Source organism: Osmerus eperlanus, chromosome 26, assembly GCF_963692335.1.
Source record: "Osmerus eperlanus chromosome 26, fOsmEpe2.1, whole genome shotgun sequence".
Lineage (NCBI taxonomy): Eukaryota > Metazoa > Chordata > Actinopteri > Osmeriformes > Osmeridae > Osmerus > Osmerus eperlanus.
The window spans coordinates 3,003,933-3,018,384 of NC_085043.1; the positions used below are offsets into that span (position 1 = coordinate 3,003,933).

The window sequence follows — 14,452 nt, forward strand, 5'->3', positions numbered from 1 at the left end:
TATTTATATTTTAATAATATTTTCTCATTCTTATTAGGTTACAATTATTGAGTAGTGTACCTCGCATTCTTGTTACAGCATGCCCTACTTACAAGGCTATCTCTCCAATGAGCCAACAAACAATTTGATACCCCTTCATCTTTTGTGACTTTTCCCATTCAGGAGTAAAAGTACAGTGTCATGGGGAGGTGTCATTTCCTTAAATTACACACATTTCCCACTCCTCCCACACAGAGACATTTCTGTTGTTGGGCTGGTTGGCCTTAGAAGTGAATAGAAGATAGAGTACTAGTGTTCCTAATATACTTTCATACCTCTAAATCATCTCCAATCACAGGTTTGTGCTTTCCTGAATTGGAAGTTAACAGTTCACTGCTTGATTGATTGTTGAATACAAATAAACAAAACAAGTTCAGTCAAGACACTCACGTGATTGATTTCACCATTTATTCATACACATGACAAATGGTTTAACATTGGCGGAATGGATGTACATGGGGAAGCGCTCCCTGCCTTCACTGCAGCATGCATGACATGAGGCAGGGAGCAACAAGTTAAATCCCCAAAACACCGACACTCCGCCAGTCTATACTATGTGTAGAGCGGAGCGTCGCTCCTCCTGAGCCTCAGGAGGACCACATGACATCCCAGTGTTACTTGCAACAAAACTATGTGTGAGACAAACCAGCGGTGCATCCGCTGTTCCCAGGGCATCTAGACGGACGTCCCCATGTAGACACTGGATTCTGATGGCGACGTAGCGCATCAGAGGACGTCTGCGGATCACCACGGCTGCATGGAGATCCGAAGAGACATACTACCATTGCAATGTATGAAGCCACCCAACCACAGGATACATGCAGACCACATTGGTCACCGGAGGTCTCAGACCTGCTCAGCCCGAGCGCCCTGCTCAGCCCGAGCGCCCTGCTCGGCTGCTTCTCGGGCTCCTGCTCGGCTTCTTCTCGGGCTCCTGCTCGGCTTCTTCTCGGGCTCCTGCTCGGCTTCTTCTCGGGCTCCTGCTCGGCTGCTTCTCGGGCTCCTGCTCGGCTCCTGCTCGGCTGCTTCTCGGGCGCCTGCTCGGGCTGCTTCTCGGGCGCCTGCTCGGGCGCCTGCTCGGCGCCTGCTCGGCTTCTGCTCGGGCGCCTGCTCGGCTTCTGCTCGGGCGCCTGCTCGGCTTCTGCTCGGGCGCCTGCTCTGCTTGGGCGCCTGCTCGGTTTCCTGAGCGCCTGCTCAGCTTGGAGGCCTGCTCAGCTTGAGCGCCTTCTCGAGCGCCTGCTTGGCTTCCTGAGTGCCTGCTCAGCTTCCTGAGCGCCTGCTCAGCTTGGAGGCCTGCTCAGCTTGAGCGCCTTCTCGAGCGCCTTCTCGAGCTCCTGCTCGGTTTCCTGAGCGCCAGCTCAGCTTGGAGGCCTGCTCAGCTTGAGCGCCTTCTCGAGCGCCTGCTCGGTTTCCTGAGCGCCTGCTCGGCCTCCTGAGCGCCTGCTCGGCCTCCTGAGCGCCTGCTCGGTCTCCTGAGCGCCTGCTCGGCCCCCTGAGCGCCTGCTCGGCTTCTTCTAGAGCGCCTGCTCGGCTCTTCTTGAGCGCCTGCTCGGCTTCTTCTGGAGCGCCTGCTCGGCTTCTTCTGGAGCGCCTGCTCAGCTGCTCGGCCTAGAGTAGATAGTCGCAGAGCGTTATCCAATGCAAGCCTCTATTGTGTACCGGCTGCAAGTATCGCCCAACACCGTCCCGGTCTCTGTTCTCAAGCGAGCTATACTGATTATTGAAAGGACGTCATCAAACGCGAGCGAGTAACCAACTTAAACGGCGCGAATACAGCAAGCACTTCTGTTCGGCTCGGTCAAGCAGTGACAAACAGGGCAGCTTAGTAACAGTAACACTACTAATGGCTAGCAGCTACCTAGCGAACTCTGGCTGCTTCTTCGAATGCGGGCTTGTGCAGCAAAGCATTAATGCTCCTATTGTAGACTGAGAAGCGTGCACATTGCATTGTTCTTGCACGATATGTCCAACCCTACACCCCGCACTCGATCAGACGCCTGTCAGTGACACAGGTCAGTGCACCGAGAAAACCTGAACGTGATTCACGATGGTTCCTGCAAATGTCGCTCCTCGGATATGCCAGATATGCCGCGAGTGCTCGTGGTTGGCTCCTGAACGCGAGCCCCCTTTTGGACAGCACAACAGCAGCACGGGAAACGGAGCCGCCCTTCGCCGGAGCCTTCCCGGGCAGCATGCAGGGGAGCGGATGGAACGGCCTCGCCGCACTCGAGGAAAAAACAGCTCCTAGTGGCCGAACCCCATGTTGTACAACGGACAGTCCTTTGTTGGCCGACAAGGCCAAACGGGAACTGCGCCTGACTCGGCGCCCCGAATTCCACCGACCCCATCGGTGCAGGGCTCCTCGGATGGAGAATCATCGGGAAGCAGCTCGAAACCTTCGTTCAGATCCCCAAAACACGCACACGGCGTCCGGGACCGAAGAGACGGACAGGGAAACGCGAACGACAGACAGGCCAACACAGAGAACGGGGAGCGACCAGCAACGGCAGCAGCGCAGAACACAAGGGGAATCGAGGACGCGTGTGCGTGCATGTGCGACTTTATAGCGCCGCCTATCAAGCTAAGCCTATGGGCTGAGAACACGGCGATGGGTGATACAGCGCGCGCTGCCCGAGTTCCATGCCTGAACTAGCTCCGCCCATTTATAACAATTAATCCAACTTTTCACATGCATCATTGAGAGAACTTACCAACAATCTCTCCTTTACACAAATTATATGACTCACAATTTGTTTTAGAACAAGCTTTCATCCAGTCATATTCAAAGTGGTATGTATTTGCACCGATGTTATTAGAACTATGATTCGTAACATTATGGTTATGAATGAATACTAACTTTTCAGTTGTCAAAATTTCCATTCAGTTATTTTTGAGCATTTGTGAGTTTAAAGTCATTGGACGGGTTGGACCAAACTAAAAAACACAAAATGCAATCAAGTTTTACACCTGACTATCAATGTTCCAATGAAAACATGAATGCAGCCTTACTCCCCCGCCCCTGGAGATTAAAATGAAAAGGTGCACCAATGGCCCAGTCAAAAAGCATGTTCATGAGCAGATAAAAAAACAAACATCTGTGTGTTCAGTCAGCCATTTTAACAGATTATAGTTTAGTGTAGTCAGTATAGTCAACAAATGGCTATTTCAATACATAGTAAAACAGTTTTACAATTAGGAAAGCTTTTCATTCCAGTAGAAATGTACAGTAGAAAACTACAACTTTAAATGTTCATAGTTCTTATGAATCATAATACTTAAAAGAAAATGTAAAAAAAATGTCTTACATTCAGCATGTACACTTCCTTGTGTTTCCAGTTTCTAGGAATCCTGGTGGCAATCCTACTGCTTCAAATTGTTGCTGCTGTGCTCGGATTTGTTTTCTCTGATATGGTAAATGATGACATGGTGAAACTGTGAAGATGTTATTTGTCATCTATTTCAGATGATAAAACCTTTTGCAGAGGATGATAGTATTTTCAAGGTTCTTCTTGTGTTGCCTTTCATTTTTCAGGTCTTGGAAAGGACAGAGAAGCTGATGAGAAAAGCCATTGTACGTTATCGAGAAGATTTGGACTTGGAAAATGTCATTGACTTTGTTCAAAAAAAGGTGCCTATTCCATTAAAATTTATAAATAGTAAGTGGTCTGGTAAGGAGTTAGAACCTATTATCTGCCACCAACAATACTTGGAACTAGTACTAAGAACAGTACTGGTACAAAATTAGATACCCTAAATATTCAGTCAATTGTTTATTTTTTTACTGATTGGTTAGGAAAATAACACATCTCAATAATTACTTATCCAGTAGTTCTATGGCTGAATGAATTTAGAATAGTAGTTTAATCTACACCCAAAATTATTATTTAAAATCAACATTGAAATGTTATATTTGTTTAAACTAGACATACTGTGGCAACCACTGAGCGCAGCCAGGGGACAAGAGCACTTTACCAAAGGAACCATACAGACCACAGACAGGGTTGAGAAAAAAATACCAGGGTGAAGCAACGCCCCAGGAGGTAATAGCGCAGTTTATCGAGTGCCCACTTGATGGCAAGCGCCTCCTTGTCCACGGTGGAGTACGCTCGTTCATTCGGCAGGTACTTCCAGCTGACATGTGTTATCGGGTGCTCACCGTTTCACATGTGGGACAGCCCCCAATCCCACTTCCAACACATCTGTGTGAACAAGGAAAGGGAGCGAAAAGTCAGGGGTCACTATCACCGGCCCCGTACACAAGGCCTGCCTCTGGAAGTCAAAAACCTCCTCTGCGTCTTGTCCGGCCGCTGCTTCCTTGTCAGGTCATGTAGGGGGCTTGTCATGGTTGTGTACCAGGGTATACACCACTGATAGCAGGACTTGAAATTGCGACCATTTTGGTCGTATTTGCTCCTGAAATTGTATCTCTGCGACCTCAAAACATATTTGGGAGCATTTGTGCGAGTGCAAATAATCATTATGGTGCGACTTGTTTTCATTCTTTACAAAACACTCACTAATTAGCCTACTGCACAGCGTACGACACTGTATCGCTGCCCGACAGCGTCTTGCCTCTTCTCATCCGCTGGTGGAGTTTCCTGGTCATACCTGTCAAACAGGATGATTTTCTTGGAACTGGGAGGGTAGTGGGCCAGTCGAATGCCGAAGCTTGCAGCCAGGTCTCCTGCGGTCCCGTCGATTGGCCAGACAACATGGTAGACCATCTTAACCACGGTAGAGCCTTCCAGAAATAAGATTTGTCACAACCCCATTCACACCAGGCACGGCATAAACTTACCGTACGTAATTTTAACACAAATATCGCAATCTACGCAAACATCGCAAGCAATCTTCCGCATCCTCGCCAGAAGCTCCTTTAGTGCCGATTGTAGATTACCGAGCGCGCATGGCGAAGCGAGGGATGAAACGACCCCCATCTGAAACCCCTGAGGTCCACAGTTGTTTCACCTGTAGCAGTCTCACAATCTCTTTTAGTACCCCAGACATGAAACGGGTGCCTTGGTCAGGATTTCCTGTGCTATCCATACCCGACTAAACAACAGAAAGTTATTTGGCTACCGCTTTTGCGGTGGCAGCCCGGAGGGGAAGAGTGGCGTACTCTATTATCACCAGTATGTACCTATGGCCTCGGCTAGTTTTGGGGAGTGGTCCTACAATGTCCATAGCAAGACGCTCAAACAGCTCTTCAGTAATGTGCAGGAGGATGAGATGATGCCCGACAGTAGGCCTTGGGGTGACCCTTTGGCTCTCAGGGCAAACCGCCCATTTACAGTTAGGTCCATAAGTATTTGGACATTGACACAATTTTCATCATTTTGGCTCTGTATACCACCACAATGGATTTGAAATGAAACAATCAAGATGTGCTTTAAGTGAAGACTTTCAGCTTTAATTTCAGGGTATTTACATCCAAATCAGGTGAACGGTGTAGGAATTACAATACATTTTATATGTGGCCCCCCCCTTTTTTAGGGACCAAAAGTAATTGGACAATTGGCTGCTCAGCTGTTCCATGGCCAGGTGTATGTTATTCCCTCATAAAGGGAGTTCGTTATTTCATTGACAAGGAGCAGATAAAAGGTCTAGAGTTCATTTCAAGTATGGTATTTGTGTTTGGAATCTGTTGCTGTCAACTCTCAATATGAAGTCCAAAGAGCTGTCACCATCAGTGAAGCAAGCCATCGTTAGGCTGAAAAATCAAAACAAACCTATCAGAGAGATAGCAAAAACATTAGGTGTGGCCAAATCAACTGTTTGGTACATTCTTAAAAAGAAAGAACGCACTGGTGAGCTCAGCAACACCAAAAGACCCGGAAGACCACGGAAAACAACTGTGGTGGATGACAGAAGAATTCTTTCCCTGGTGAAGAAAAACCCCTTCACAACAGTTGGCCAGATCAAGAACACTCTCCAGGAGGTAGGCGTATCTGTGTCAAAGTCAACAATTAAGAGAAGACTTCACCAGAGTAAATACAGAGGGTTCACCACAAGATGTAAACCATTGGTGAGTCTCAAAAACAGGAAGACCAGATTAGAGTTTGCCAAAAAACATCTAAAAGAGCCTGTACAGTTCTGGAACAACATCCTATGGACAGATGAGACCAAGATCAACTTGTACCAGAATGATGGGAAGAGAAGAGTATGGAGAAGGGAAGGAACTGCTCATGATCCAAAGCATACCACCTCATCAGTGAAGCATGGTGGAGGTAGTGTTATGGCGTGGGCATGTATGGCTGCCAATGGAACTGGTTCCCTTGTATTTATCGATGATGTGACTGCTGACAAAAGCAGTAGGATGAATTCTGAAGTGTTTCGGGCAATATTATCTGCTCAGATTCAGCCAAATGCTTCAGAACTCATAGGACGGCGCTTCACAGTGCAGATGGACAATGACCCGAAGCATACTGCGAAAGCAACCAAAGAGTTTTTTAAGGCAAAGAAGTGGAATGTTCTGCAATGGCCAAGTCAATCACCTGACCTAAATCCAATTGAGCATGCATTTCACTTGCTAAAGACAAAACTGAAGGGAAAATGCCCCAAGAACAAGCAGGAACTGAAGACAGTTGCAGTAGAGGCCAGGCAGAGCATCACCAGGGACGAAACCCAGCGTCTGGTGATGTCTATGGGTTCCAGACTTCAGGCTGTCATTGACTGCAAAGGATTTGCAACCAAGTATTAAAAGTGACAATTAGATTTATGATTATGTTAGTTTGTCCAATTATTTTTGGTCCCTTAAAAAGGGGGGGGGGGGGCACATATAAAATGTGTTGTAATTCCTACACCGGTCACCTGATTTGATGTAAATACCCTGAAATTAAAGCTGAAAGTCTTCACTTAAAGCACATCTTGATTGTTTCATTTCAAATCCATTGTGGTGGTATACAGAGCCAAAATGATGAAAATTGTGTCAATATCCAAATACTTATGGACCTAACTGTAAATCTGGGCCAGTAAATCCGTGCCTCTACCCTCTCCCTGGTTTTGTCCATGAACAAGACCTTACTTGTGTAAGACAGGGGGAAAACAAGCTTCTGACGAAGTAGGGGTAAGAATGGGGACTCACCAGGTCGAGGGGTTGCCCATTGTGGGTGAACACATGTGCCCAGGCATGTTGCAGTGTGTCTTTCTCCTTCTGGGCTGTAGCAAACTGGCCCTCTCAGCTCCCCCTTCCCTCGAAACTCTCAGAACTCTGTCGGGTGAGAGCCTTCCATGGCCAAGCCTCCGGGTGGTTGGGAGCCCTCAGTGGCCGTATTGATGTCAAGGGTTCGACAGCCGACCGGGTCAGGGGTTCCTGACTGTCGTGGGGGAGGGGATTGGGTGTCGTCCCCCCAACTGGGGGTCCTCGGCAGACGACAGGGATGGAGAGGAAGGGGCAGTATATGCCACTCTGGGTCTCCCTTGTCGGAGCTGCCTTGGCTTGGAGGTCTCGTTTCGCGCCCCTCTGGGTTGCAGCCCCCAGAACCTCTCAAAGATGGGACAATCCCATCCGATGAGCAGTGGTACAGGGAGCTTGGGGACCAACCCCACCTGTACCGTAAAGGTCCCTCGGGGGGTGCAAACCTCGATCCAGCGAGTGGGGTATCGCTTGATGTCCCTGTAGACACAGGAAACCTCAATGCTGACCCCGTCTTCACCTTCGGTGAACTCTGGGCGGATCAGCGTGACCACATTGCCTGAAACAATAAGGGCGGAGGTTTCCTGGTTTTCCACATGAACCAGCACATTCAAAGAGCGGTGTCATGGGCCCAGCAAGTGGTCATGACACATCGTCCCGGTTGGCGGGGTTTCCCGGCGCTGGCAGACGCCATTGGTACATCCCCAGCAGGACACTGTTGCGCTAGATGCCCCAACTGGCCACAGGAAAAACACCTCCATTCCGACCTGTTGGGTGGTGGGTGCAGCGGCTTTCTGTAGGCTGGCCAGGGGTTGCTGAGCCTGGGGTTGCCCCTCCGGCCCCCCATTGTACCTGTCATCATCTGCTGGCTAACTCGGTGGTTCTCCAGCAGCTCCACCGATCAGAATACGTCTTCATGACTTCGCCCATGTGGTGTGCATTCCTTGGTTAAAGTGCTAGGGTAGCGGACTCAGGGTGCCCGCATTCGCCACCAAATGTGGCAAACATTGAGCACGGCCGGGGGACAACAGCACTTCACCAAAGGAATTGCACAGACCACAGAAGGGGTTGAGCAAAAACTGTTTATTACTGAACAATGACTAATTCATAAAAAAAACATTAACTTCGATTCTTTCTCTGTTGAGGGTTTAGGGTTGCTTCGTCAGGTCTTGTCGTTCAGATTCCACTCCTCACTATCAAGACAGAGAATACAGGATTAGGCACAGATATTTGCTCAACTGGTCAGAGTCCAACTCTTAGTCACATTTCCTGGGGTCTGCGCCCTGAGCCCTGTCCGGATAGTTACTCCAATCAGCTCATGAGTTGCAGCTGTGTCGCTCGATGTCTCCCTCGAGTGCTGGAAACGGAAGTACCTGTTCCCGTTCACCTGACCCAGGCCTGCCAGTGCTACCGCCCAAGGTGCTGACTGGAGCTCTTCCCACGTTGCCGAATGGAGTGCTGTCCAGGGTGCTGCGCTCCCGGGTTGCCACAGTACACTATGCAGTTTTAGCTAATACACAAATTAATGTGTCAGTTAATGTGAAAAGTGCTACTTGCGGTTGTTGTGATTACAGTTGCAATGCTGTGGAGTACATTCATACAAGGACTGGTCATACAACATATACTTTGAATGCCTGGATGGCAATCCTAGTCAAGAGGCCTGTGGAGTGCCCTTCTCCTGCTGTCTGCAACTGCGCAATGAGGTCAGAAACACAAACAACTTATAACCATAACAAAAAATAAAGAGAACAATACATATTCCTAAGTTATCAAGACAATTTTAAAATGTATTTATAGCAAGTCTGAGGATGGAGTTATAGGCGATGGGTACTTTTTGATTAAAGTCATGTTTAATCATTCAGTTTATGATTGTTAAACGTCAAGAGGTCCATAAAAGAATGTGGGGAGACATGGCACTGTTTGGCTCTCTACACTGATGAGCCAAAACATTTATGACCATCTGCCTCATGTTGGTAATTTGGTGGAAGTTATTCTGAGGATCAATTGTTAAACTGATTAAATGTCCTTCAAACTCCATTACACCAATATAACCATATTTGACACACAAACATAAGACAGTCACACAAAACCAACTGTCAATAAATCAGATGGGATCAGAAGTAGAGCAACGAGCTGTGTTGACCACAGACAACAGACTCACCTTGTTGCTTAATGTAATGATGGAGCCCAGATTCACTCTGTCTTTGACACACAAACATAAGACAGTAACACAAAACCATCTGGCAATAAATCAGATGGGATCAGAAGTAGCGCACGCCCAAACAGCATGTCACAAGTTCTGATATGATGAGAGAATCCAGAGTTGGGGAGACTTTGTAAAGAAATCTGCTTTCTGTTTTCAGTTTCAAAACGTTCACAGTGTGACAACAGCGCCTGAACTCTGAAACTCCGCAGAAAAAATGGGGAGGGGGGGGGGGTTTCTGTCTTATTGGCAGGATGATCCAACCAATGTTTCAACCTTGTACATTTGTATTACAAGCTTTCAAATGTAGTTTACAAGCTGGCAAACCTATTCTTTCCACATTCAAATCGTATATTTTAAGGTTTCAGAGTTCTGGCACTAATCTAACCTCATACATGCTGATGTTGCTCGTCCACAAATGCTTAGAAAAGAGTTTTCTTCTCTTAATAGACTACCTGTTCGCACTGCCAGGTATCTCACACTGCCTTGGGGCTGTCACGTGACTTCCATTGAAAATGAATGGGAGGCAAAATGTAGGTCTACCGCCCAACCTGAAAAGAATCCTAGGGGAAACCCATTTCTCTCCTCTTAATATCTCATTCACGTCAGCAGTAGTCAGATTTATTTGTAAAAGAAATTGGGGCCAAGAAGTGAAGCTGCTAAGCCACCTATTATGTTTCTACCTTTTCTTTTTGGGGGCCAAGTAGCAAAGCTACGAAGCAACCTATTGTGTTTCTACCTTTTCTTATTAGACACTATTGTATCTGTTGGTTTTCTTCCCCACTGGGAGTCAACGACAGCCTTGTGAACCATAAGTAAGAAAATTATTAAACCTGGCACACTCATAGATATGACTATGACCAGTATCTGGGCCAATCATGGTTATAATTGTTGAAAACTTTGTCCCAGAGAAAATAATAGTTAATCCGATTCCTCTCCTCATACTGATCACAATCCATATGTTAAAATAATACTCCACTCATTACAGTAGTCACCATTTTGAAATGTACAGTACGTTACTCCTCCTACAATTCTGTCCAATTTGGTTCAACATCGGCTCAGATGATGTTTGGACCGAGCCGTACAAAACTGACTAAACAGAATTTTATATTCTCATTTGTTAAAAGGTTATGATGACCCAAAATGAGATCAGAGGCTGTATCTCTGCCATACTTTGATCAATCAAAATGAATCTTGGTACTCTTCATCGGCAGCATGATCTGAGGGTCCATGCCGAAGTTGATAACAGTGCCACCTACAGGCCATGAGATTAGCCGAAACGTTTTTTTATAGACAAAAACTATATGACAAACGCTATAGTATGGCTTCAAAATGTACAATGAGGAGGCTAACAAGTAACACTAGCAGGTAGTAGCATTGCTACGAGTATTATGCTAGGTTGCTAGGTAACGGAAGCTAACTAAAGCTAGCTAGCTTCCGTTTCGGAAAAATAACTCGCGCTGGGAGGACTGTCGGAAATATTTCGAACTCACGCATCTAAGGGTTAAGGACAAAAGCTTAGGCCGCGCCACAGGGGCCGATAATGCACTACCCCACCTCCCCCCAAAATGTTTTTTCTAAAGACCATAATGACTACAATGTTATATTAAAATGTTAATGTTGAAAGATTTGGGATGCACCTGTTTCAACCGCATTTATGCCCATTGAAAATGAACGCATTTTAGTACAATGAAAATACATAAACAAAACATATATGTGTACTAATGGGCGGAGCTAGTTCAGGCATGGAACGCGGGCAGCACGCGCCATATCACCCATCGCCGTGTTCTCAGCCCATAGGCTTAGCTTGATAGGCGGCGCTATAAAGTCGCACGCACACACGTCCTCGATTACCCTTGTGTTCTGCGCTGCTGCCATTGCTGGTCGCGCCCCGTTCTCTGTGTTGTGTTGGCCTGTCTGTCGTTTGCGTTTCCCTGTCCGTCTCTTCGGTCCCGGACGCCGTGTGCGTGTTTTGGGGATCTGAACGAAGGTTTCGAGCTGCTTCCCGATGATTCTCCATCCGAGGAGCCCTGCACCGATGGGGTCGGTGGAATTCGGGGCGCCGAGTCAGGCGCTGTTCCCGTTTGGCCTTGTCGGCCAACAAAGGACTGTCCGTTGTACAACATGGGGTTCGGCCACTAGGAGCTGTTTTTTCCTCGAGTGCGGCGAGGCCGTTCCATCCGCTCCCCTGCATGCTGCCCGGGAAGGCTCCGGCGAAGGGCGGCTCCGTTTCCCGTGCTGCTGTTGTCCTGTCCAAAAGGGGGCTCGCGTTCAGGAGCCAACCACGAGCACTCGCGGCATATCTGGCATATCCGAGGAGCGACATTTGCAGGTACCATCGTGAATCACGTTCAGGTTTTCTCGGTGCACTGACCTGTTGGACAGGCGTCTGATCGAGTGCGGGGTGTAGGGTTGGACGTATCGTGCAACGACAATGCAATGTGCACGCTTCTCAGTCTACAATAATAGGGGCATTAATGCTTTGCTGCACAAGCCCGCATTCGAAGAAGCAGCCAGAGTTCGCTAGGTAGCTGCTAGCCATTGGTAGTGTTACTGTTACTAAGCCGCCCTGTTTGTCACTGCTTGACCGAGCCGAACAGAAGTGCTTGCTGTATTCGCGCCGTTTAAATTGATTGTTAGAATCGTGGAGCAGATCCAATCTACTCGCTCGCGTTTGATGACGTTCTTTCAATTCCGTGCAGCGGTATTATGAATACAGCGGAAGCACTGGAGTACATCGTCCTAGTGACATTTTAAGTAGCCTAACAATGGAGACGGCAAGCGTTGTCGGTTAATAGCAGTAATAGTTTACTAGGATGCGTCCTGTAAAGGAATGAATACACAATGCTAATCCTGCTGCAATTCCATATACTACTAGTTATGTCTCTTACTTATTAGAGACGCATATAAAGTCTCATGACCTGCTGTTTTGGATTCTTTATACAGACCATAGCGGTCCCCTAATATTGTAGACTATCTGCATGTTGTCTTGCGACATCATAAGAGGAACATGTTCAATTGGAGCATTGAGCTGCGTTTTCTCAAGGCAGAGAAGAATACCCTGGCCCGGTTACACCTGTAGATATACCAATGTGTACTGACAATGCTGAACGTGTGTCTGATGTAATCAATGTGTCAGAAAATTAGTAACGATAATGATGAACCGAGAAGCTTGTGAGACGGTCCGCATGAAGCCAGCTATACTGATTGCAATAGGTATCTGCATGCTGCAGGTAGCCTGCAGGGACGCTTCCCCGATCTGTGCCCTCGTCAAAGGGCAAGTGAATACCGTCAACCCCTGCCTAGCTTCGATATTCTTATACATACCTTGATGCGTTCTCCGCGAGCCCTCTGCCTGTAAACATGTCTGTGCTGTGCCCTTTGCAGGGTGCACTGTTTCGAGTCCCGCAAGCTGCAACCGTGTCCATCAAAGCATTGGTGGCAGGTGTCCAGTTGTACGTTTGGTGTGCGGATCCTTCATCATGCAGCCTTCTGGGGAGCCCGTCTCTCCGTCTTGTAATGAGCGGTGCATGGAAGCAGCGGGCTGAAAGCAGACAAACGTCTTCCTAACACTCCACCTTTACTGCACAAACTACCACTGAGACAGGGGTGCTTCGTGCTAAGTCGACACCCTGCTCGATACAGTGTTTCTCGGGTTCTGCGGTGTAAAGGTACCCCCACTGTGATGGTCCACACTAACTACCTTTTGTCCCCTCTCCTTCATGCGCCAGTACCTGCTGTACCGCCCCGGGCGACACCTGATGAGCCCCTGTTTACCAGTGACGCAGCCGGCAAGGCCACGACCAGATCGTGGCTCACGCAACTCCACTAAGTTCTGTGCGAGTGCTATGGCCTGTCCCCGGAGCCGTATACGGCGTATTCCTTCCGGATCAGGGCGGCTGCTTCTGGTGTCCATGTCCGCGCTGGACGTCGTGGAAGCGCAGAACTCATGAGCGCATGAGAACAGAGACCGGGACCGTGTCGGGCGATGCTTGCAGCTGGTACACAATAGAGGCTTGCATTGGATAACGCTCTGCAACTATCTACTCTAGGCCGAGCAGCTGAGCAGGCGCTCAAGAAGAAGCCGAGCAGGCGCTCAAGAAGAAGCCGAGCAGGCGCTCACGAAGAAGCCGAGCAGGCGCTCAAGAAGAAGCCGAGCAGGCGCTCTAGAAGAAGCCGAGCAGGCGCTCTAGAAGAAGCCGAGCAGGCGCTCTAGAAAAAGCCGAGCAGGCCCCCAGGAAGCCGAGCAGGCCCCCAGAAAGCTGAGCAGGCGCTCAGGGGAAGCTGAGCAGGCGCTCAGGGGAAGCTGGACAGGCGCTCAGGGGAAGCTGAGCAGGCGCTCAGGAAACCGAGCAGGCGCTCAGGAAACCGAGCAGGCGCTCAGGAAACCGAGCAGGCGCTCAGGAAACCGAGCAGGCGCTCGAGAAGCAGCCGAGCAGGCGCTCGAGAAGCAGCCGAGCAGGCGCTCGAGAAGCAGCCGAGCAGGAGCTCGAGAAGCAGCCGAGCAGGAGCTCGAGAAGCAGCCGAGCAGGAGCTCGAGAAGCAGCCGAGCAGGGCGCTCGAGAAGAAGCCGAGCAGGGCGCTCGAGAAGAAGCCGAGCAGGGCGCTCGAGAAGAAGCCGAGCAGGGCGCTCGAGAAGAAGCCGAGCAGGGCGCTCGAGAAGAAGCCGAGCAGGGCGCTCGAGAAGAAGCCGAGCAGGTCGCTCAGGCCGAGCAGGTCGCTCAGGCCGAGCAGGTCGCTCAGGCCGAGCAGGTCGCTCAGGCCGAGCAGGTCGCTCAGGCCGAGCAGGGCGCTCAGGCCGAGCAGGGCGCTCAAGCCGAGCAGGGCGCTCAAGCCGAGCGGGTCTGAGACCTCCGGTGACCAATGTGGTCTGCATGTATCCTGTGGTTGGGTGGCTTCATACAATGCAATGCTAGTATGTCTCTTCGGATCTCCATGCAGCCGTGGTGATCCACAGACATCCTCTGATGCGCTACGTCGCCATCAGAATCCAGTGTCTACATGGGGACGTCCGTCCAGATGCCCTGGGAACAGCGGATGCACCGCTGATTTGTCTCACACAGTTTTGTTGCTAG

General features: G+C 49.1%; 1 protein-coding gene across 1 annotated transcript in view; it reads left to right on the forward strand.

The window, feature by feature from the left end:
- The window catches only part of zgc:113223 (uncharacterized protein LOC541424 homolog), a 113,049-nt gene that overhangs the window by 10,829 nt on the left and 87,768 nt on the right, over positions 1 to 14,452 (forward strand). The window contains exons 4-6 of the mRNA XM_062452699.1: positions 3,376 to 3,450; positions 3,572 to 3,667; positions 8,749 to 8,877. Coding sequence (XP_062308683.1) covers positions 3,376 to 3,450; positions 3,572 to 3,667; positions 8,749 to 8,877 — 300 coding nt within the window. The remainder of the gene's footprint in view (positions 1 to 3,375; positions 3,451 to 3,571; positions 3,668 to 8,748; positions 8,878 to 14,452) is intronic.